Below are 25,351 nucleotides of genomic sequence, written 5' to 3' on the forward strand. Positions count from 1 at the left end.
CAACTGTGGTGGCGTAACTTTGTGACCATCAATACACCTTTATTGCCAGTCCCTATCATCGTCGTCCCTTCTGCGCTCTCTCTTTCAGGCCTTCAAGAGTGCACTGATGAGTTCCTACTGGTGTTCTGGGAAAGGAGACGTGATTGATGACTGGTGCAGGTGTGACCTCAGTGCCTTTGATGCCAGTGGGCTTCCCAGTTGTAGCCCACTTCCACAGCCGGTGTAAGTATGTACGGCCCCTCTTCCTTTGCCTACCCCTTTTCATTGACTCACACTCTTGTATTATCAGACAAAACTATGATTTTGTTGTGTTCTCAGGTTGCCTACCCAGATCATTAAAATCTCTGGTGCTTCTCTTCTCCTTTGGGAAAGACGAAATTCTTGGAAACAGAAATTGGGGCATACACACTTTGCAGTGTATAGTGTTTTAAAATGATGTCTTGTGATCCATTTCTTCTTCCTGTGCTTACCCACTAAGCACTGTTCTCATGGGCAACCAACTTGCTTTGCCAATGCCTACTTTGACTACTGCAGCTACTGAGATGAAGAAACTATAGAATCTACTTTATTTTATTCAGTTCTCTGACAATAATTCCAGCCAGCTTCTGTGTGTCAGTCACTGGGTTAGAAAATATCAATGATCAGGATAGAGACAAGCCACACAGATGTAGGAAGCTGATAATGAGGTAGGAGAGATAGATTGCTAAAAGTAAGTAAGACATGGTTTCATGTTAAATTAAAACTAAAAGAAAAAACTAAAGAAAAGCAAAGATGGTCATGAGGAGACACATGGGAATGTTTTAGGTAGAAGCAAGGGTTAATAAAGAAAATATCTTTGAAAGGACCTGAATTACAACGAACAGTGAGCTAGGAAACAAGTGCTAAGAATTTTTAGGCAGATGGAACAGCCTATTAGAAGCTCCTGACACCAGAAATTTATTAGAGGAAGCAAAAAAAGGTCATCTTTTTTGGAGAAGTGTGTTAAGAAGAGGTGGTGTGAGAAGGAATAGTCAGGAGCCAGTATTGGCAGCCAGAGTCCCATAAAACACCTGTGTAGGAAGAGAGAATCCATAAGATTGTCCTTGTAAAGGTAATATAGCATAGCGGGTATAAAGAAAGAATCTAGACCTAGAGTAGGCAAGGTTACCATGATGATCTTGTCTGTGTCTTGTCATATGACTTTGTGCAAACTGTTTCCCTTTGGGGATCTTACTTTCCCTACTTAGTGAAATGAGGGAATGGCAAACCATCGTCTCCAAAGACCAGTCCAGTAACAATGTTCAACAATTCTCTTTCTTCTTGCTTTGCAGAAGTATTTATTCCAGAGCCCCTCTCTCTTATTGAGAGAGTATTAAGTACCAATTGAAGAGACTTGAGAATATTAAAAGTTGACTGATGCATTCAGGAACTAAAGGGACTGGCAGGAAGAATGAAAGCATCTGTGCTTAGTCCTTGCTGATTTATTTCTGTAAAATGAAACACCATTGAAAATGTAATTTAAATAAATCAAACACTAACCAGTTTTCATTGAACACATACTGTGAGCATAGACTAATTTATGGAATACTGTATTGCTTTTAAAAGAAGCTTTTTTTATCTCTGATTTGTGGATGAAGAAACAGAAGCCTTGAAAACTGAAGTAGTTTATTTAAGGCCATGCAAAGTTGTGGTACAGACGGAATCATGATTTGAACCTTGGATGAAGCTTTTGCAAGTGTTTAGGGACCCGGATTACACAAAATGGCAAATGAGCAATCTTTTTGTCACCTCACCCCCATTAGGTTACGACTTTCTCCAACAGTGGAGCCTTCCAGCACTGTAGTTTCCCTAGAATGGATAGATGTTCAGCCAGCCATTGGAACCAAAGTCTCTGACTATATACTGCAGCACAAGAAAGTGGATGAATACACAGACACTGACCTGTACACGGGTAAGTACTTCTCTCTTTGTGGGGTGGGGGTGGGGGAATAGTATGACAGAGGATGTAACCAGATTCGCTAATGTCTTTGTGGACTTGGTGTCACCTGTCTTGAGAAGGCACTGAGAAGTTTTGGTGTGATTTTGAGTAAACAACAGCAACAAGTTACAGATACAAAGAGTTCCTCTGACTTGGACAGTCACTGTCTTGTGTGATTTAAAGATATGTGAAGGGGACTTGACCTTTCTACATATGAGAAAGCCTACACATTTTGGGTTTGAAAGCATTTGTATATAACTATACTAGCCTGGGACTGAGAATATTCAAGCAATTGCCTGTCCTGGTGAGATGTAATGGGAGTAGTCTTTTTGAACTGGTGTTAGGGTAAAAGAGAGCTAGAAATGATGCAAGCATGCAGGAGCTTTGAGGAATGTGGATTTTAAGAAAGCTCCATTTGGCTGTCACTGAGAACATTAACTCTGCATTCTCCTATAGTCCTGACATTACAAAGAAGATTTGAACTGTACTATGAATCCATGCTCTACACTCTGTTGAGACTTCCAGGCTGTCATTATTCTTTTCCAGTCAGAAATTGATTGAGCATTTGTTTTCTGTGCTACACACTAACCTGCCTACACTATTCAGCATCTCCCTGAACTGCTCCAAGTTTAAAGGGATTGCTGTGCTTGTCTCACAGACCATGAAACTGAGGCCAACCCAAGGATATCCATCTGGTGACATCTCCACAAGACCATAGAACAAAGACACAATTGAAAGATTATAATCTTAAAAAGTGTAAATTCTTGCTTATTCAGTTACATTAAAAACAAAACATAAGAAGAAGGAATGTGTTGCATGAATCCTGAATTGTCTTATAATAAAAATCCAGAACCAGATATCAGGGTGAAAGCTGAAAGATCAGAGAAGCAGAGCAAGCCACAGCCACCACCTCTTACCTCACCAACTCCTCAGCCTGAAAGAGCCAGAGTTCCTGTCTCCTCCCACCTTAGATTCCTTTCTCTGCCCAGCCATATCACTTCCTGTCCCAACCTTCCTAGTGCTGGGATTAAAGGTGTGTGATCCCAAGTGCTGGAATTAAAGGTGTGTGTCACCACTGCCTAGCTCTGTTTCTCTTTTAGACTGGATTAATCTCATGTATCCCAGTGTGGCCTTGAACTCAAAAAATCCAGATGGATATATGCCTCTGCATTCCAAGTGCTAGGATTAAAGGTGTGTGCCACTGCCTGACCTCTATGGCTAACTATGTGGCTTGCTCTGTCCTCTGATCTTCAGGCAAGCTTTATTCCAAGCAATACTTCACCACAGGAATGATTTAAATTTCTTAAATCAATAAGAGTTCTCAACATCTACCATAAAGAATAACATTCAATATTTGTGGGATGAATAGATAAAAGTAAACACTGAATTGTTTCATTTTTGTTTTGTTCCTTCTCCCTGAGGGTTTTTTTTTTGTCTCCCCAACTTTCCTTTCTGAGCTACTTTTGCTTTGATTTCAAGCAAGGCAGAATATGATATATATAGTGAGACTTGGGTTATAGATGACAGAAGAAAACTCATTGGCTGGAACTTAATATTTTTATTTTTTTTTTTTTTTTTTTGGTTTTTCGAGACAGGGTTTCTCTGTGTAGCTTTGCGCCTTTCCTGGGACTCACTTGGTAGCCCAGGCTGGCCTCGAACTCACAGAGATCCGCCTGGCTCTGCCTCCCGAGTGCTGGGATTAAAGGCGTGCGCCACCACCGCCCGGCTTAATATTTTTATTTTTATAAGTTGTCTACTGGATGTGCTTAGGAACTTTGTATCTGGGTTCCTAATGGAATTTGAAGTACATGTATCTTTTCATATGCTTTGTCCCAATGTGCTATCAGCTTTTACTTTATGCGTGCCAAACTTGGTTGTTCAGACCATTTACATTTAATATGAAATGGGTATGGCTAGGTTTTAGTTTATCATCTTGTTAATTGTTTTCTTGAATCTTACTGATTATTTTAGGTTTTACCTCTTCTTGTCTATCTTCTTTTAAATAGTTTTTATGGTCTCAGAGTATCTTCTTTGTTGATTTACTAAATGAGACTCTTCCATTGTTTTGGGTCTTGTCTTAAGTTATAGCATCTTTCTTTACATCTTAATAACTATTTTATTAGTAGTTTTTGAGAATTTCATACATGAGTACTGTGTTTACATCATTTCTACTTTATACTCTATCCCTTCTGATTTCTGCTGTCATCCCCACTCCCTCTTAACTTTATGACTATGACTTCTTATTCTTTAATTATTATTCTCAATCTCTCTCTCTCTCTCTCTCTCTCTCTCTCTCTCTCTCTCTCTCTCACACACACACACACACACACACACACACACACACACACACACACAACCTACTGATTCCAACTACTATATTTGTATGCATATGCATTTAGGGATTCATACTTGATATTAGATATCCTATCAGGTAGCTTAGCAGCCTTTAATTGGCTGTAGTTATAGCTGTTGGCTATGTGGACAGAGATTTCCTCCATCCACATAGGAACATCAAATGGTGTTGCCATTGTTTAGGAGACAATTTTGTTAAGATTTCATTCGTGTAGCTCCCTGTCGTTTATAGGACATCATTATTTTATACTGAGTATCATGGTCCTCTGACTCTTATAATCTTTTCACCTTCTCTTTTATGATGTTCCATGAACCTTAGGTGTAGGGAGAGTACTATAGATATATCATTTGTAGCTGAGAACCCTTAGTCAGTTGTTCTCTGAATTTTTACTACCAATGGATTTCTGTGATGGTCTCCATCTGCTGGGGGGAAAAAGAAGCTTCTTTGAGGCATGCAGACAGTTACATTTAGCTGTGGCTACAAGGAAAAGTATTTAAAATGCAGAGAATTATACTGGCTTATGAAAGTGGCAGTAGTAGGCTTACCTCTAGGGTACATGACTTCACCAAGCATAGGCAGTTGGCTAGATTTGCAGTATTGGGTGTGTGTTCCCTCCTATTGAATGGGCCTTAAGTCCAATTAGATGACTGTTGGTTATTCCTGAGATATAGATCCCATTATTGCACTCTTGGATCTATTTTGCTGTACTGATTGGTATGGTTTACAACCTTTACATTTGGGTAGGAATTTAATTCCTTTTCCCCTTGGAACATTGCCTAACACCTTTGGATACTACAAGAGCTCATCTTCAGAGAGGAAGCTTCCAGGTCAGTTCAAGCTCGAGTCCTCCACGTCCTGTGTCTGAAGTGTGCAATGTTTTCACCAGTAGGGTCATACCATCAAGTTCTGGGGGGCAACCAAGGACACTGGCAATAACCTCTAATGTTTCGGGAGTCCCTTAGACTTCTCTGAGCATCTACACAAAGGCAGGCATGCCTGGTACTAGAATGATGCTAAATAGTCTGTGGCCTTGGGGAAAAGCATTATCATCCAAAGTAGTGTAACTTCTTTTAAATAATTTCATATATGCTTGTATTTTATATATATACTTGTATATTATATTTATATTTAAGTGAACATGAAATAATTTGTTTCCTTTTGGCATTTTAACCTCACCTTAGTGTTATTTACCTCTCCTTCTTCCCTTAACCTCAGTCTGGCCCTCCCTGCCACTTACTCAGATAAATCCCACACCTTGTTTTTCCCACTTTTCTCCTTCATAGCGCCTGTGCCAGGTTATCATTTCTCTGAAATACCCTCCCACGGTTCCCATTTTACTTTCCTGCTTTCTGTAGTTCCTCCATGTTCTATGCATACATATAAAGATTCTGAATTAGTATCCAGAAATAAGAGAGAACATTGTCTCTCAAGGCCTAGGTTACCTCTCTTGGTATAATATGGTGTAATTCCATTGTTTTACCTGCAAGTTTCCCGATTTCATTTGTTTTTGTAGCTGAACTATATTGAATTGTGTATATGTAGCACATTTTCATTATCCGTTCATCTGTTGAAGGACACAGTGGTTGTTTCCATTTCTTGTCTATTGTCAATGGAGCTGCAATGAAAAGGGCTGAACAAATTATCTGTGGAGTGGGATTCTGTTGTCCTTTGGTCACATGCCAAGGAGTTGTAGAGTTGGGTCATGTAATAAACCTACTTTTAGCTTTGTAAGAATTCTCCACACTGATTTCCAGGGTGGCTGGATGAGTTTACAACTCCATGGACTAGTTTGAAATCCCATTGACAGTGAATGAGGGACCCCCTTCCCCCAAATTCTTCTCAGCATTTGTTGTCAGTTGTTTTCTTGATCCTAGTCATTCTATGATGAAATCTCAAAGTATCTTTAATATTCATTTCTATAACTGCTGAAGATGTTGAACACTTTTTACCATTTCATACAGTTCACATCAGTCAGTGAGGCACCCTTTCTGGTTTAGCTCTAGAATATAACACGGCTGGATATGGACTTCAGTATTGACCAATTTGTTTTTCCCTAATTGAAAGATGCTATCCATTTCTCTTCTTCTTTGCCTTATTCCATGTGAGAACTAAATCATAACTCTTAGCCCGGTTTCTCTGTATATGCACAATAATTTTCTCTGGCAGCCACTAAAATTCTCTTTATTACTCATTTTGAACAATTTCAGTATTTCTCCTGTCTGGCATTTATTGACCTTTCCTAGATCTGTGGGTTTATAATTTCATCACTTTGGGGAAACACTTTGGCCATTATTTTGTCAAATAGGTTTCTTCTCTCCTCATTTTTCTTCTTCAGTAACTTCAATTACATGTGTATGTAGCCACTTGAAGGTATTACTCATCAGTGATGTTGGCTTTATTATTTTTTTATTTTTCTTTCCATGCTTCATTTGAATAATTTCTCATATTGCCTCTAGTACCTCCTCTAAAATATAATCTGTTTTTAATTTTATCTAGTGAATTTTTGTCTTAGTTGCCATTTTATTTTTTGAAAGTTATGTCTGGATATATTCACTATCTTTCTTGTTGGCTTATTTTATTTTGTTGAGACAGACACTCCCTATGAAGTCATACCTGGCCTTGAAACTTTGGTCATTTTGCTCATCCTTCTTAGATGATGTTTTAAGCATGTTTTTCCCTGAATGGACTATTGTTTAATGGTTTTACACTTGATTATTTATTTGGGGGTATGTGCATACTATTTGGGAGTATATATATGGAGGTCAGAGGACAATTCGTTGTAGTTAGTTATCTCCTTTCACCATGTGAGTTCTGGGCATCAAACTAAGGTCATCAGGCTTGGTGGAAAGTGCCTTTACCCACTGAGCCATATTACCAGCACAATATTTTTCACATGGAATTTAATTTTAAATTTCCTTTTTGCTAATTCTAACATCTGTATCAGTTCTGGGTTGGATTACTGATTCATTTTTGTACTTCATTACAGATTTCATTTTTCTTGCTCCCATTTGTGTACTTGATTTTTTTCCTCTGTGTGTGTGTGTGTGTGTGTGTGTGTGTGTGTGTGTGTGCGCACAGTATTCATGTGTTCATAATATGGAGATCAGAAAACACTTTTGGGAGGCAGTTCTTTCCTTCCATTGTGGGTTCTGGGAATAAAAGTCAGATCATTGTATTTGTGTGGCAAGTACTTGTACACTCTGACCCATCTTGTTGACCTCATACTTGGCAATTTTTTTATCGGGCGCCAAGCACCGTGATTTTTACCCTGTTAGTTACTGGATGTGCTCAAATTCCTAATAATAATTTGAATTCTATTTTAGGAGACAGTTAAGCTATTGAGCAGTTGTGTGTGTGTGTGTGTGTGTGTGTGTGTGTGTATGTGTGTGCACGCACACAGTTATTCTTGTGGTAAAATCAGAGGCTGACACCATGACATCATCTTCAAATGTGTCTCCACTTTATTTTTTGTGGCAGTGTCTCTCACTGAACCTGGAACTCAGTATTTCAGGTAGAGGGGCTGGCCAACAAGCCATTAGGAACCTTCTTTTTTCACACTGTCGTTACATGGATGTTGATAATCTTAACTGGGGGCATCATGCTTGGTCAGTGAGCACCTCTACCATGGATCCAGCTCTCTAGCCCCATGGAGCAGTTTCTTTGGCTCAGCAGGTAAAAGCACTTGCAGCCTCATGACATAAGCTCACCTCTTGACAGCCATGTGTTAGTTATTATGCTGCTATGAAAAAAAAAACCCAGAAAAAAAGACTGAAAAGAAAAGAAAAAACAGAACTTGAGAGGAAGAAAGATTTATTTTGTCTCACAATTTCAGAGGTTTCAGTTTCGTCAGATGGCTCCACTTCCTTGGGCCTGACTGGGGTGAAGCAGGAGAAGTGTGCATGAGAGGAGTTTGCTTACCTTATGGTATCCAGGAAAGAGAGAGTGGGGAAGGAAGTGTGGGGGGAGTGATGAGGAAATAAGGACAAGAGTTTTCAAGGACACAACTCCTGTGACCTGCCTTCTCCAACCATCCTCACCTAGATTCCACCACCTTCTAATAATTCCTCAGATGATGATATATCAGTGAATTAATATATGTATTAAGGCAGAACTCCCAGGGTCCATGACTGGATCCAGTAGCTGAGGACCTTGTCTTTAACACAGAAGCCTTTAGTTCAGCTGTTTTTAACCTGTGGTCATGATCCCTTTTGGGGGTTGATTGAGCCTTTCACAATGGTTGCCTAAGACCATTGGAAAACACAGGTCTTTATATTAAAATCATGACAGTAGAAAAATTACAGTTATGAAGTACCAAAGAAAATAATTTTATGGTTGGGGGTCACCACAACACGAGGATCTGTGTTAAAGGGTTGCAGCATTAGGGAGGTTAAGGACCACCACTTTAGTTGGTGGCACTTCAAATCTGAACCGTAATACCTCCGAAAGATTAACTTGGCCCGAATTTGAATCCGTCAGCTTAATTGCATGAATTTTACACTGAAGAACATAAATCCAATGAAGGAATAGGAATTTGGAAAAGATGGCTTTGGGCTACAATTTTAGCTTCTTCTCCCTGAGAGATCTAGTATGTGTCAATGTGTTTGCTAGGTCTCAGTTTCCTCATCTAGGGAATGGGTAGGCTATTTTGAAGCTCAACTATAAAACAGTTCTTGGGGGCATAGTAGATACTTAAAGATTAGTTTCTTCTTTCTTATTTCCATGATTAGAGCAGGGAGAGAAATCAGGACGGGGAAGGGAGGGGAAGAGAAATGTGAAGAGAAAAAACAAAGAAAATATAGTTAAGACTTGTTTCGGAAAGAGAATTCAGCATAGTTGGTCAGGTGCTGCCAGAATAGGGAACCCTGGGCACTAGCCTTTGATCTTTGGGTTTTTACAGCATCCAAGTTCAGTGCTGCAATTATTTATTCAGAAGCACATGCAGACATAGGAGCATACACAAATCTTTCTCTCTTTTGCTCCTGTGTGCTCATGCAAACACATACTGTTTATGGTTGCCATCTGCGGCACACTCCTGCGAGCCATTGAAACGCTCTCCCTTTCTTCTGTCCCCTACCCCTGCTCCTGCCCCCGTCCCAGGTTTGGTGCCCCCTTTGTTTCCTTCAGACAAGGCATTTCTCTGTGAGTCCCAGGAGTCTGTTAAGAACGCCAAGCATAAGCCTCCTGTTCCAGTTCTTTTGAGCAGAAACGGGGCTTGTTTTGTGGGGTGGCTAAATTCCCCGCACGCTAATCTGTCATCAGTATTAAAAACAGACGTCTGGTTCTCCCATGCGGCCTCATCAGAGCAACTGGCATGAGCTTCAGCCTCTCATGCAGGGTAGACATGTGTGGAGTGGGGGAGTGAGAAGTGGAGCTGAAGCACAAGCCAACTTAATGAGTCCAAGGCTCCTCTTTGACCTACAGACTCAGAGGAGAGGGACTTGGGGATGTGGGGGGCGGGGGGGGGATCATGCACATCAGGAGTCAGTGGTAGACCCACAGCCAGACCTAGGGTTTGGGTTTCTTTCCTTGACCACCTCTACCCAGAGTCCAAGCGCCCATGTTGTATCTGTATAGTTTTCTGTAACTGAGGAAAATCCTGGAGGCAGATGCAAATAAGAGATATTTGTATAGCTGGGCGGAGTTGAAACTACCCACCATCTAGTCATTGGTGGTGGTGGTGGTGGTGGTGGGGTGGTTCCTGATCTTTAAGTGGCAGGTCCCATCAGGATTGTTACTTCTTTGTCATGTGTTTATCAGCTGCTGAGAATCCCATGAATTTGGGGTAGAATGACCTTAAGCATGGAGTCCTCCTCAGTATAAGGATTAAGAAAGTGAGACTAGAAGGGAACAGGTTCATTCTCAATTATAGTCTTCCACTTTTCAGTATGGCAATATCCCTACCACATATTTTCTTCAGGTATCTGCTGCTCATTTGATGGATTTTTTTTATCATAAAAAAATAATAGAGGCTTCTGTCTTTCCCCATTGAATTTCAAGCTTCAGCTCATTTAGCTCAGGGCTGGAAGGCCAGCTGAATATTGGCTCTTGAAGAGGCAGCAGGCCCTTTCTCTCTGCCCCCTCCCCTCCTCAAAAGAGGCAGCAACATCTGGAGCTGGTCGGTGCCCACTTTCTGTCCTGGCATCTGGGAGTCTGATGGGCCTCTCCCGAGCAGATTGGTAGCAGGCATTATGTTTATCTCTTGCCAACTCTCAAGTCTTCTGAATCTCCCTTTCTCCATCCTTTCCTTTCCTTTCTTTGTTTCTCCTTTCCCTTCTTTTTTGTTGTGTGTCTCTCATGATATCTGCCTCTTCTCTTCAAGTCTCTATGTTTCTTTCTTTCTTTGTTTCTCCAAGTTGGCTCCAATATGCATGTTCATCTAGACTCATATTTGGGTCAAGAAGAAGTTTTAAACTGTGAGAAGTCATTCTTTCTACTCTCAGCCCTTCCTACATCTTCACTCCCTCATGCCATTAAGCCTCCTCTTCAATTGAGAAGACTCTGTCCTCTACACTTTTCCTCAGTATACACTCAACAACCCATCTTGGATCTTAGAGTAAAGACTTTTTGAAGCGAGAAGAGCATTTAGGAAAATGCTACTCCAGTGGCAGAGTGGTGTTGTGTGGCAGATACACTGAAGGTATTTATGACATTCTCTGGAAACAACCTAGAGCTCCTCAAACCATATGGGTTATGCCTCAGCTATTCTTGTTGAGGAATCTAAAGGGGCTATCAGCAGATTGGCATCTGCTTGCCCTGAACTAGCTTGAGGGAAACAATGTCCCTAGAGTCAGAACTCCACCCCTTCAACTAAAATGGAACAGGGGTAGGCGTGGTGAGGGTGGCAAGTAAAATATGTTCTGCAGGGTGAGGTACAAAATGACATGACTACAAACATCTGGAACTAATATTAGGGCCTCAGTAATGTTTCTGTCACTCCATCTGCTTTTTGAATGAGACATTTCTAAAGCCAAGAGCCTCCCAAAAGAAAAGGTATTTATATCTTAGAGATTATTAATTCTGTCCATTTCCCTATGCTACCAAGTCTACCTTCTTATCACACTTCTTTACAAGTCTCAAAAAGCTACTTATTCATCCATTAACATGATAGAACTTTTTCTAGTACAGGTACTCCAATAGAAAAGAACATGGGGGCAATAAAGAGTGATTCCTCTCCCCAGTGAACTTTTTGTCTACTAAGAGAAAGAAATAATTTTGTGAGAAATGTCTGTAATTGCAAGATGGATGATGAGATAGCTCATATGGTATAAGATACAGAAAAGGGGTTTCAAACTCAATGCAGTGGAACTTGTAAAAGGTACCCAGAGAAAGTGAGACAATTGAGATTCTTGCTCCAGTAATTAGTCATCAGAATCAAGTCACTGTACTCAAGATTTCCAGCCCCCATGGGGATCACCCACGGTTTTTTCAGGTCTTCCTTCATAGTGCCATCTGTTGCCATTCTTGTCCTTAATGCCATCTGCCCATTGCAGAGAACAAGAGAATAAAACCTATATTTCTCTGTGTCCTCACCAATATATCCTTCCATAACAAGTATGAATAATGCCTGGAGGACACCCATCTTTCATACAAAAGGCTTTTTCAAGGCTAAATTAATCTTCTCTTATGTCTTATATGTTCAGATATCCTCTCAAAGGGAAAGACATGCAGATTCCCAACTCTGTTTTCCTGCTTCAACTAAAATTTGTTCTAAAATACTTAAGGTCTTGGTTTGGAACTTTCATGTTCATGTCATTCTAAGAGATGAATTTATGGTACTTGCAGATGACCTTTTTTAAACAACCAAGTTCTTGACCCATTCTTCTGCAGTGAACTTTCATTTATTCTTTCTCAGCCAACCTCTCCTAAGTCACACTGAAGTCTCTGTCCCCACAGGATATTGTTCCATCAAAATCATTAGTTTCCACACCCAACTCTTTGACCATAGTAATTTTTTAGTTTTTTTTGTAGTTCTCCCACTCCTATCATGCTGCCCGTTGACTCATCAGCACTTGTCATATAATTATTTTGTCCATATATTAGTTCCAACTTTTAAAAGTCATTTCCCTAACCATGGTAAGGTCCACGGCTTATGTTTTAACTACTCTTCTCAACAAGCACCTGCTTTCTCTCATCATTCTACCTTTGACTGCATTGTAGGTGTCCTTCCTCCCTGATAGTCAAAGAGCTTGTGCAAAGCTGAGTCTGGGACTGGGTGCTTATCTATCTATCATTACTCACCAATGTCAGCTAACTGCTCTGTGCTCCTGGTCAGTTTTCCACATTTCTCCTGTGGAATTTCACTTACTTTATTACCCTGAAGTGTATGACAGTCACCCTTCAATCACTTACCTCCATAACAATTTAAATTTATAGACACTGTGGTGTATGCTCTTCTTTCTCTTTCTTCATGTAATATAGATGGCACCCTTTCAGTTTAATTATTCTTCTAATGGCTTCCTTATATCTTCTTAGATTCTTAGCTGACATATTTATTTTTCTCCCTATAGCCTATATTTCCTTTCAATTTTTAACATAATATTTTCACCGGCATGTAAAGGTACTTATAAGCCATCTATATTAAAACAAAGAAAGAATACTCCACATTCCACCAAATAAAATCCATTTCCTCTTCCTCTTAGACTCACACTTAATGTCATATTTTGTGGTAACTGACTCTATTTATCTTCAATTTCTACTAATTCATCAACCCAGTCAATTCTGCCTTTTCTTACCATGAGGCTACTGAATCATTTTACTCTGTGAATATTTCTGATCTTCCTGTCATTGAATCCAAAATTTTAGTTTAAGTTTTGTGCATCTTTTTATAATTTCATATATGAATACTATGTTATATATAATTTCCACCCCTCCCCCTTCCTATGTCTGAGTTCATTTATGTCAATGTATGTTTCTAGTGTGTACATGTGCTTTAGACTGACCATATGGGACAAGATAACCTTTCAGGGGGTTTCATCCTCACTCTCTTTCAGAAGCAATTATTTGCCTGTAGTTCTTCATCTAGTGGTGGGACATTGTGAAGTTGCCTTCATCCACATTGGCCAATAACGTTTTTAAAAAAATTATTTTTAATTAAAATATTGCATCATTTTCCTTCCTGGCTCCAGCTCCTCTCATGACGCCACCCTGTTCTCTATCTCTCAAATTTAATGCCTCTTTTTCTTTATGTACTATTGACACATAATATATGTACATATTATGTATCTTTATTTTGTTATAAAATACACATACCCATATATATCCATATATATAAAGAAATTACTTAGTAGTAGATAACTAGGGAAAGACTAATTCTTCCTCTCTTTGAAGTTATTAATTGTTAATGGATCTTTATCTAGGGGTGTAGCCATGTGAGATTTCTCCCATTCATGCTGGAATGTCAACTGGTACTGAAATTGTCCTGGTCTGTTAAAGTAGCCATGTTGTTGAGATTTCATAGGTGTACCTCCCCTGGCATATCTAGAAGATTATTAAATTTTTCATAAATTTATCTGATAGTTTTTCACATTCTATAAGATTGACTCTCTTCTGAAATAGTTTATTTCCCTGGTTCTTTGATAATATGCTACCTTAGTTTTCTTACTCCCATCTTTGACTTACCCTCAGTCTTCCTTGATGGATCTTATTATCTTCTATGTAAATCATCAAGGTCCTATGGCTTGGTTTTGTGAATTCTTTGCTTGATTTGAGCTATCTTTTATATACTTACCATATCTCTAGCCAAAGTCTGTATAGTCATTGCTCTTTGTTTTTGTTTATTGCCATATGCCATATATTTATTGCACAAAATAATGAATCTCATAACATTTTCATATATGTATACCATGTATTTAGCTCATATTCATCCTTTCATTACTGTATATTTCCCCTTCTTCTAGCCCTGTTTCTCCCTCCCAAATAGTCTTCTTCTGCTTTCAGGTTCCATGTTGTCATCCTGTGTGTGTGTGGGGGGGGGGAGGTTATTTGGCTTGACATAATTGATTCTTTCTTTTGGCTGAACAAAACTCCACCATATGATTATTTTCGACATTTTTCATTATCCGTTATTGCCTTATTGTCTGTGCCTTATCCTTGGCCAATATATAGCCGACTTCTACACACATCTGCAATTTATTGTCCCATAAACAATTCAAAATCAAATATCTTAAACTGAACATCACCTCCCTGCAAGCTTGCTGCTCTCTGAGTGTATTTACAGTGTATTTACTGCCTTAGGAAACTGGTACAGTTGTAAAGCCAGGGTCTTAAAACCTCAGGGACTTCTTTCTCTTGCTTATTTATTATTCAGCTCATAATTAAACTATTTTGCTCCAGTCACCATTATGTCAGCAATCTATTTTTATCTATCTCTACTGCCTAATTGAGACTATGGGTTATCTTTTTATTCACTTTCTAATTAATCTTCAAATTACCCCTCTTTTCTCTTTTTCGGTTCTTAATTCCAAAGGCACAATTGCCCTACACAGTATACATGTGATCTTAGCCAGTGCTAAGCACACTTCTTGAAACACCAGGACCTCAGTAAATATTAAAATAGGTATATGATTTACAAGTAAGATTTTCCCTCTCTTAAGCCTTTTTAGATATTTCTATTACTTTATAACAGAATGAAAGTTTTCGTGACAAATCCTAAAAGGTCCTAATAACGCCCTTACCTAATTCTCTGCTGTTTGTTCTTGTCACTGCTGATTTTTCCCTCTGATCTCAGCTTCAGTGCCACTTATCTGAATCATTTCGTTAAACTTACTCCTTTCTTGACCTTGTGACCTTTCAGTACTTTTTTTCCCCTCTAGGCATAGTAATGCACTTTCCAGTACTGAATATATTTTGATTTGGTACAGCGGTCAAAGATTAACCTTTGAATTTCTCACTAGACTCCTTATTATTATTTTATTTCATTTTTAATTTTTTATTCATTTAACATACCAACCATAAGATTCCACAGCATAACCAATCAACATATGATTCCCCCCTCATCCTCCTCCTGGTTCCCCCCCAGCCTTCCCCCCAACTTACCCCTCCCCCATCCCCTCCTCCAAAAGGATAAAGCCTTCCCTGGGGGGATAGCAAAGCCTGATGCATTCAGTTGAGACAGGAACAAGCCCCTCTCTCCCCCCCCCCCCCCGTATCAAGGATGAGTAAGGTGTCCCACCATAGGTAATGGGGTTCAGAAAGCCAGCTCTTGCACCAGGGATAGATCCTGATCCTATTTCCAGGGGCTCCTCAACCAGACCAAGTTACACAACTGTCTCCCATAAGCAGAGGGCCTAGTCTGATCCCATGCAGGTTCCGCAGCTGTAGGTCTAAAGTTTATGAGTTCCTATGAGCTTGGTTCAGTTGTCTCTGTAGATTTTCCCATCATGATCTTGACCTCCCCCCACCTTGCTCATATAATCCCTCTTCCCTCTCTTTGACTGGACTCCTGGAGCATGGCCTGGTGCTTGGTTGTGTTTCTCTGCATCTGCTTCCATCAGCTACTGGATGAAGGCTCTATGATGACAGTCAGGATATTCACCAATGTATTTACCAGTGTAGGTCAGTTCAGGCACTCTCTCCATTACTGCTAGTAGTCTAATCTAAGATCATCCTTAAGGGATGCTGGGAATTTCCCTAGCACCAGGTTTCTCCCTTACCCCATAATCTCTCCCTTTATCAAGATATCGCTTTCATTGCTCTCCCACTCCATCCTTCCCCCAGATCGATGATCCCATTCACTCATGTTCTCATCCTCCATCCCCTTCCCTCTATTGCCCCCCATCCCCAGATTACTTATGGAGATATCCTCTGTTTGCCCTTCCCAAGGCAATCGTGCATCCCTCTTAGGGTCCTCCTTGTTTCCTAGCTTCTCTAGAACTGTGGGTTGTAGTCTGATTATCCTTTATTTTACATCTGGTATCCACTTATGAGTTAGTATATACCATGTTTATCTTTCTGAGTCTGGGTTACCTCACTCGGGATGATATTTTCTAGTTCCATCCATTTACCTGCAGATCTCATGATGTCATTGTTTTTTCACAGCTGAGTAATACTCCATTGTGTAAATGTACCACATTTTCTTTATCTATTCTTTGGTTGAGGTGCATCTAGGTTGTTTCCAGATTCTGGCTGTTACAAATAATGAGGCTATGAATGAAGTTGAGCAAGTGTCCTTCTGGTATGACTGAGCAACCTTTGGGTGTATTCCCAAGAGTGGTATCACTGGATCTTGAGGTAGATTGATTCCCAATTTTCTGAGAAGTCGCCACACTGATTTGCAGAGTGGTTGTAGAAGTTTGCACTCCCATCAACAGTGGAGGAGTGTTCCCCTTGCTCCACATCCTCTCTATCATAAACTGCCATCAGTGTTCTTGATCTTAGCCATTCTGACAGGTGTAAGATGGTATCTCAGTGTCATTTTGATTTGCATTTCTCTGGTGCCTAAGGATGTTGAGCAACTCCTTAAATGTCTTTGAGCCATTTGAAATTCTTCTTTTGAAAATTCTCTGTTTAGATTGGTAACTCATTTTTCAATTGGATTGTTTGGTATTTTGCTGTCTAGTTTCTTGAGTTCATTATGTATTTTGGAGATCAGCCCTCTGTCATATGTGGGGTTGGTGAAGATCTTAGAAGAGAAATTAGGAAGTAGCCTAGAATGCATTAGCACAGGAGACCACTTCCTAAATATAACACCAGTAGCACAGACACTGAAAGCAACAATTAATAAATGGAACCTCCTGAAAGTGAGAAGCTTCTGTAAGGCAAAGGACACAGTAAATAAGGCAAAAGACAGCCTCACTAGACTTTTAACATCCCCACTGTTAATTATTTTAACCCCTCTATCTCCTATTCTTCATACAATATCTGACCTATGCTAAGAATTGAAAAAGGCCTAAGGAACTAATGAGATAAAGTAAAGCCTAAGTGGTGAATAATGGTGCCTGGATTATACATTTTTAATTTGTGGAATTATTAGAGAAGTAAATATCAGATTATGGAGAGCTAAAGTGTGGTAAAGTCTAGAAACTTTAGTACTGTGGCTGTTCTATGAAGGATGGATTGAAACCCTTAACTCCATGATCTCATTTAATCCATAAATTAATCTTTCCAAGTAGATGCAAAATATTCCCTTTCACAAATAAGAGAATTGAAGATTGAGCTTGTGAAGGTTAAGCTTCTAATAAAAATATAGGACTAAGAATTTGTCTTATGTTTCCTGACTATTTAGCCTACATTTATTTCCATCACTCACTGCTGGCATGATGCCAGTCAGAATCAAGAAGCCCCTGGTTCTTGGGAACAGAGACATTGAGTGGTTTTTAAAGAAGTGAATCACTCTGAGAAATCATTCTGTGTATCAGCAAAGCATGGGTGAGTTCATCCTGACTCTAGATGAGGATTCAGGTTTTTTTGTTTGTTTGGTTGGTTGTTTGGTTGGTTGGTTGGTTGTCTTATCATCCCTGGAGGGGAAGCTGTGACTCAGTAGAGATAACTCAAGGATTATGAGAGAAAATAGGAGAATGGCTATGTCTGTGATCCCTCATTCTACACAGAAGGATCTAGAAAACAATTGAGAATTCCTCTCTAAGATACTTTACAATTGACTTTTAAAGCTGCAGGTATAGCTAAGTGATATAGCCCTTGCTCACTACCCTCAGCTTGATCCCAAGTAATTTGCAATATAAGCAAATAAATAAACAATGTCTTACTCCATTTTATCTCAACTCTGACCTTATTATCTTTCCCATAAAAGCCACACTAGATAGAAGTACCTAGAACTACCATTACTTTCTTGCAGGGTTTTCCTTCCTCTAGTCCAGTCACTGTTTTCTGTCTTTCCATGTCACCATAACCCTATGGATCTATAGTATTTCCCCAACAGAAGAAAGTTCAGAATCAAACACCAGTACTTCTCACCACTGCTGTAAGCATCCATCTAAATGATATGTGATGTATGTGAGATGCTGTCAAGAAATCTCATTCAATAATCATCTCTTGCTTTTTTTCTTTTCTTGACTCCTTGAAAATATATACAATGCTTTCAGTTTCCTTGAAAATATGCCTTAAATCAGAGATAGAAATCCAGTGGCTACCTATACATTAAAGTATTTTTAATAAGTTGACATCATTGGAAATATGGATGATTTTTATATGGAAGTCTGGATTCAAAAATTCTGTTGAAAAATTGTAGATTCTGGAAGCCTTGGGCTTATAATCCCATATGACAGGAGTAGGCAGGACACTTGAGTAGCAACTGCTCACTTTAGAGAATATATGTAAATTTTAGTTTTCCACACCCCTCTTTTTTTCCCCCCAGATTTTCTAGCATTGTCTAATCTAGTATGTTCATTTACATAGTCTGCTCTGCTATGTGGCACTTCACTGTAGTTTCTCTCACTTCTACTAGGACATAGAATCTCTTCTGAGATCTTGCTCTTGTCTTGTACTATGTCTGCTTGTTGTTGGGCCATAACATAGCATTGGACTTTGACTAATTTGATTTGATTGAATTTGAGTTATTATATTCAATAATGGCAGAACAGTGTCCATAAAATTGCTTTCATTTTGGAGTACGTGCTATGAGCCATACCTCACTATATATTTCCAGATCTGTGAGCTTAATTCTAGTTCTTCACTATCAAATTATTCATCTTCTAGGACAGAACCTGATCTATCTCAAAAGCCTAGTAAATGAGTACACTGAACAAAATAAAGACGCTGTGTTAAATTTCATCCTCACAATAACTCTGTGTTGGAGTTTTGCTGTTGTTATCTTCGTTTTCATAATGCAGAAACTGAAGTTTAGAAGCTGACTACTCCATCCCATGCTTCCAGAATCCTAAACTATTTTGTTTACAAGGTACTGACAAACTAGTTACAATATTCCCCTCATTTCACAACTTAGGAATCCAAGTCTGAACATCAAGGAATTTTCTCTTCAGTTTCCTTATGAGCAACTTTTGACCAGCAAATAGCCAGTGTCACTTGTGTCCTAGGCCACTGTGGGCTTTCAATCCCAACTGCCTCTGGGACTATCAAAGTTTAGATTTCTCTACCAATCCCATTCTAGTGTTCATAAACTTCCTGAATTTATGATCCCTTTACTTGAATCATGATGTTGTGCCTCCCAAGAAAGGGACTGAGGGCATCTCTGGAGCCTCATTAACTGGGTATTCCTGACTTCTGGACCATCATCATCACTGGGGGAGGCTGAGTTCTAAGGAGAATTACTTCCAGGTTAAACTATACTATTTCTAAAAACAAACACAAATGGAAGCCATATATTCTACGAGACACAAAAATTGATCCCTTTATTAAGTATTGCAAGTGATATTTTCTTCATATTTGGAAAAAGAGAGCAATATAAAATAACTCATTTACTTACTTGAGTTGGCTTTCAGGAAGTCAGTGACTAACTTAGCATGTGAGGGTGGTAAAAACATTATCTGCCTCCTGTCCTCAGACACACCAAGCTTGTTACATCACATCTACTTCTCTATGTTTAGAATTCTCCAGCTTTCTTTGGGTATTTACCCAGAAGCTGTGTAGCTGGGTCATATGGTAGTTCTACTTTTAGTTTTCAGAGAAGCCTCTACACTGACTTCTACAGTGGCTTCACTAGTTTACACTCCCACCTGTGGTTAATAAGGGTTTCTTTTTTCTCACATTGTTGCCAGAAAAGGGACCATGGGAGGGGAAGAAGAGATCTTAAAAGGGAAGGTGACTAATAAAAGACATGTGACATGGAAGTAGAAGGAGGACTGTTGGGTGAGAAGGGGACCAACAGGAGGGTGGGGGCAGTGATGGAGAGGAGTAGGGGAGGGAGACAAAGAAGAGCAGAGTATGTATGGAAATTCCATAATGAAACCTATTGCTTTGTATGCTAATTAAAACAATTAAAAAAGAATTCTGCACCTCCCCCACTCCATTTGCTTGTCCTGTTGATTTTCATTGATTGTGAACTGATCCCACTCTCGTCCTCACCGAAAGGCTTTCTGGGATACCTGGATATAAGGATACTTCTCTATGTTTTATGTCACAGCCCCCTTTATTATTGCTGGTATGTCACCTAGATTTTAATTTATTTATTTATCTGCTTGTCTTACATTTTCTTTTCTTTTTAGAAATAACTTTATTGAGAGTATAATTGATATACATAAAATTGCATTAAATATGCATGTTGTTGTTGAATGTGTGCATATACATGGGATGGCACCACCACAAATATGACTACATACCCATCTCCACACAGGTTTCCTTTTGTTCATTTGTGTGGCCATGAGTGTGTAGGTGTAAGAACACTTATCATGCCATCCATCCTTGTAACACATTTTAAAGCATGCAATACCAGAATGCTAGCTGTAGGTGCTATGTTTGGTAGCAGATCTCTGAAACCATCTCATCATGCAGAACAGAAAGTTTATATCCCATTGAAAAACAATTCTTCATTTCTGCATCACCCCAGCTGGTGGAAAGTACCATCCTATTCTGTGTCTCTTTGAGTTTTGTTATTTTAGATACTTTATGTAATTGGAATTATACAGCTTTTATTCTTCTGTGGCTGGCTTCTTTCGTGTACTTCAGGCTCATCCATCTTCCTGCAACTGACAACGTCCTTCTTTTTTTTAAGGCCAAACATATTTCATTGTATCTTTATATCACCTTCATTTTCTTTCTTTCTTTTTTTTTTAAAAAGTATATGTTTTAATTACATGTATATGGATGTCTCCATATAAGGGTCTGTGCACATGAGTACAGATGCACACAGAGGCCAAAAAGAGTCACTGAATACACTAGAGCTGGAGTTACAGGCTGTTGTGAGCTGACCAATACGGTTTTGGGAATTGAACTTGGCTGCTCTGCAAGAACATATACTCCTTAGCCACTGAGACATCTTACCAGCTCCCCTTTTCTTCCCTTTGTTTTAAAAAAATCTATTTTGAAACAATCTTACAAAATAGCCTAGACATGACCCCAAAATCATGATCCTCCTGCCTCAGCTTTCTGAGCATCAGGATTATCTATTTATTAGATGCCTTCCTGCTGCAGAGCTTGTGATGGGATAGAAGGTATGTGCTCGCAGGACACCTAACTGTATCACATTTTAAAAATCATTTTCCATTAGTGGAAAGTTGTGCTTTTCCCTATCTTGGTTTTTGAGAATAATATTGATTATGCGAGTATACCTCTGTGTTTTTAATAGGTGATGGCTATTCTTGGCTGCCAACCTGACTATGTATAATTAACTAAAACTCAAGGGTACAGTAGTGAAGGGGTTTTCTCTTTATTAAATCATTTGAAGTATGAAGACCCATTCTAATAATAAGTACAATGTTGCAACCAAGAACAGAACATAAAGGTTCCCTTACTCTTGACTCTATCCTCAGTGTGAAGGAGGATCTTGCCTGTCTTGTTGCACTCTGCTTTCGTAGTATCAAAACATGAATTATAGTATTTTCAGAAGTCATGAATGCAGGTAGTAACACCACCAGCTAAGGAGCAGAATGGCATCTAATACGAGTGAAGCACAGCAAGAGGAGCAATACTTAGTAAGCAACTACTCAGTCCCAGGAACTCTATAGCCATGGTGAGAAATGTGGAAAGGGAAAGAGGAGTCAAGTAACTGAGCCATTACTAACTACATGCTGTTGTTCAGCCATCAGAATTATTTAGAAAAATGGTTACTAATATCATCTCACAGATAGGAAGAGAGGTTCAGAAGGGTGCAGGACTTGTTTAAGGACATATAGATGCTAAATAATAGAGTTAGGGGTTAAAACCTTAACCTTCTCATTCAGAAGCACATGCTCTTCATCCTTTCTCTTGATACCTTCCATGGAATCCTTGTAAGTGGAAAGATTGTGTTTTGTGTGGTGATATTTTAATTATATTGAAATGTGATTTTATTTGTATGTTAATAAATAAAGTTTGCCTGGAGATCAGAGGTCATTAGTGAGCGAGCCAGGAACAGAATTCAGGTGGTGGTAGCCCACGCCCTTAATCCGATCACATGGCAGGCAGAGTCTCTGTGGAGGACACAGCCAAGTGTGGTGACCTTTGAGTCTTTAATCCCAGTACCAACCATAGAGACCAGGTCTGTATAGACAGGCAGTGACGAGGAAGTCATGTGGCTGGGCTTAGAGCCAATGGGAAGGCAGAACAGGAAAGCAATAAAACTGAAGACACACAGGAAGAAGGTCTCTCTCTCAGGGGAAGGTCGACAGTGAGTGGTAGGCTAAAGGGAGTTCTGGCTCTTGCTCTGATCTCTTAGGCTTTAACTCTGTATTTGGCTCTGTGTTTCTTATTTAATAAGACCATTTAGAATTTCATCTACAGTTTTGAATTAAAGAAAGGAGAGAAGGATGTAGGAAAATATAAAACATTTGGGTTGTATTTTTGGTTGGAATGATGCAGGGAATGGCGGCCTTGGGAGCTGCTTTCATGTGAGCTCTGAGCCACTTTGGTCAAATTTGGGCCAGGGTATGTAGTTCACTATATTTCATGCATTGAGTACAAATGTTCTATCATGGAGCACATGATAAATCTTTCCTTGGGAAGATCAGATGTGGTTGTCCTAGAGCACTACACTTCTTGGGGAATTTCTGGTCCCTTAGAATATGGAGCAAGGGGTGATTTTAAAAAATGATATCCAAGGAGTACAGTCAATTAACTGAACCTCCAGTGACAGATCAAAATCCAATGTCAGCAGGTGCACACTGCTGACATTTCTCACCTAAGACTTGCTTCATAGATGGTTGTCTTAATTATGTCCTTTCTACACTAGACTAAATGACATTAATAGGCCTTATTGTCAAGTTTATTTCTAGTTGATAAGTGGCTATTGACAACTGATCCTTGGTACTAGACCAGAGATAGACATAAATGTAATTTAAAGGAGAAGACACATATTCATTTTGTTTTGCTTCCACTTTGATAACCCTTTAGACAGAGTCTAAGCAAGGGTGGCACAGATAGTTTATTTGTTAGATATGCATAAGGAGTAGTAGCTGTGATGAATCACAGTGGGATTGAGGAATAGACCAATACAGTGGAGTTACTGAGAAGCTTAATCTCTTGTTACCTGAAGAATGGAGAGGCAGCGAGTGTGGACTATACCCCACTAGCCCTATCATTTGAAAATTTAGTTTTCTTTTACTTCTAGGCTGTGCTGGTCTATATGCACTGAGGGAGCTCCCAAGGCTTCAGAGAAAGCCTTCAGGCAGAAAATACAAAGACTTAACTAGTAATATACCTGAGGCAGAGGGTATCAGAGCATCACAAAATGATTCTAGATGCATACCAAAAGTACTGCAACTGGGGCTGAAATCTGAGTATTCTGAAATTGGAATACTCATTCAGAAAACGTTGATACCATGTAACTGTACATTTCAGACACATTGCTGTGCTCTCAGAAAAGCAATACAGGATGTAATATATAGCATTTCTTTCCTCTTGGAACACTGGAATGGAAGAGAAAGATATGAAAAAAACAGGGCAACTCTAAGACAGTATGATAAAATGAAAGTAGGTTTAAATAGTACAAAGAGTTACAATGGAAGAAATGTCACTTTGGTTGAGATCCTGGTAGTCAGGGACACCTTTATGGAGAAATAGTCTTTGAGCTCAATCTGGAAAGATTTCAATAATAGAGGGGGGGGGATTCAGTTAAAGGGAAGGGCATGGGACAGAATGGAAGGTACCTAGAGGAGCACCGTGTGGAGAAATTGGAGTTTGTGATCAAGTAAAAGACATAAAGGCTGGGTTAAGATATCTGGACTCTCTTCTTTGGGCAGAACAGGGTGATGGGAGGTTCTTAGGGGTTTAAGTTGTGATGAGAACACAGTTTCTCACTCTTAGTCAAGAATGGCTAGAGGCAGGTGAAAATCATGGGTGGTTGTAGGATGGAATATGCCCTGCCAGCCTTGGCTTACTTAGGCCATTGGCAAAAGAATAGAGGATCTAATTTGGACATGTAGAATCAACGTAAAGATGGAAAGCGGGTTGCACCCTCCAGACATTCTCTGTTTTCATCACTTGCATAGAGAATGGCATAGCATTCTACTCTACCATCTAGGACAGGTTAATATTTTTTATTAATGTGTGGCCTGGTGAGTTCCCTCAGCCTTCATCTATCAACCTCTGCATTGTGCCTTCAACAGCAGCCCACACCCAGTGCCTCAGAAGCCCATGCATCATGCCTTGAGGCAGAGAAGCAGATTCCCTTTTATCTTCCCTGCAAAAGCACAGATGTTCAGAATGTCAGTAAATGCACCCAGACTTCTCTGGGATTCAGGCACAGCATCTCCCTGGATGACCTCCTTGGAATCTTCATTCCCATTGCATTCCAGACAGATAAACTTTCCTTTTGTTCCTTCACTCAGAACTGCCTCCACCCCACTCTTTCAACCCATGTGTCATGGACAGCACATTTGTGTAGCCATTTCTGCCTTCTCCAGCTGTTGAGGCCATTTGTGAGGCAGATATTGTATTAATCATCATCTGAAAATGTGTATGCCATGACATTCTGAGATGCACGGCTCATTTTTAGATTTCAACCACATCTCCCCTTCATCATCTAATTAGGAAGGCAGCATCATGAAGAGCAAAGGACCATGAGCTGAGTGTTGCATAAGACCTGGTTATGATACTGAATCCTTGTGTGGTCTTGGTATTTCTATCTATGTGTTTGGTTCACGTTGTCTGTGAACTGAGGTGGCTGAATCAATCAACTCTGAGTCTTTTATATTTTTAAAGTTTAATGATCCAAAGCTTCTAGGGTTATTAAACACGTAAACACTACCTCTGTTTGTTTCATACATTCGTGACAATATGCCTTCACTTACTTTTTGAAGTTTTGGGAGAAATATAATACTCATATAGAAAATTGCATTAATCATGAATATAAACTTTGTACATTTTCTTGAAGTGAATATAGCCATGTGCCTATATCCAGGTAAAGAAAGAAAACATTATGAACCACACAAAGCCTCTCCACCACAGTCCCTTTCTTAAGGGTAAACACTGTCTTGACTTTTAGCATTAGACAT

At 39.5% G+C, this 25,351-nt stretch overlaps 1 protein-coding gene across 5 annotated transcripts in view; it reads left to right on the forward strand.

The window, feature by feature from the left end:
- Astn2 (astrotactin 2) overlaps positions 1–25,351 on the forward strand; it is a 947,200-nt gene that overhangs the window by 783,733 nt on the left and 138,116 nt on the right. For all 5 annotated transcript variants that reach the window (XM_052714946.1, XM_052714945.1, XM_052714947.1 and 2 more), the window contains 2 exons: positions 89–222; positions 1,782–1,930. In XM_052714946.1, the coding sequence (XP_052570906.1) occupies positions 89–222; positions 1,782–1,930 (283 nt within the window). The remainder of the gene's footprint in view (positions 1–88; positions 223–1,781; positions 1,931–25,351) is intronic.

The sequence above is a fragment of the Peromyscus californicus genome, unplaced genomic scaffold, assembly GCF_007827085.1.
Source record: "Peromyscus californicus insignis strain IS unplaced genomic scaffold, ASM782708v3 Scaffold_5__1_contigs__length_169319896, whole genome shotgun sequence".
NCBI classification, from domain to species: Eukaryota; Metazoa; Chordata; class Mammalia; order Rodentia; family Cricetidae; genus Peromyscus; species Peromyscus californicus.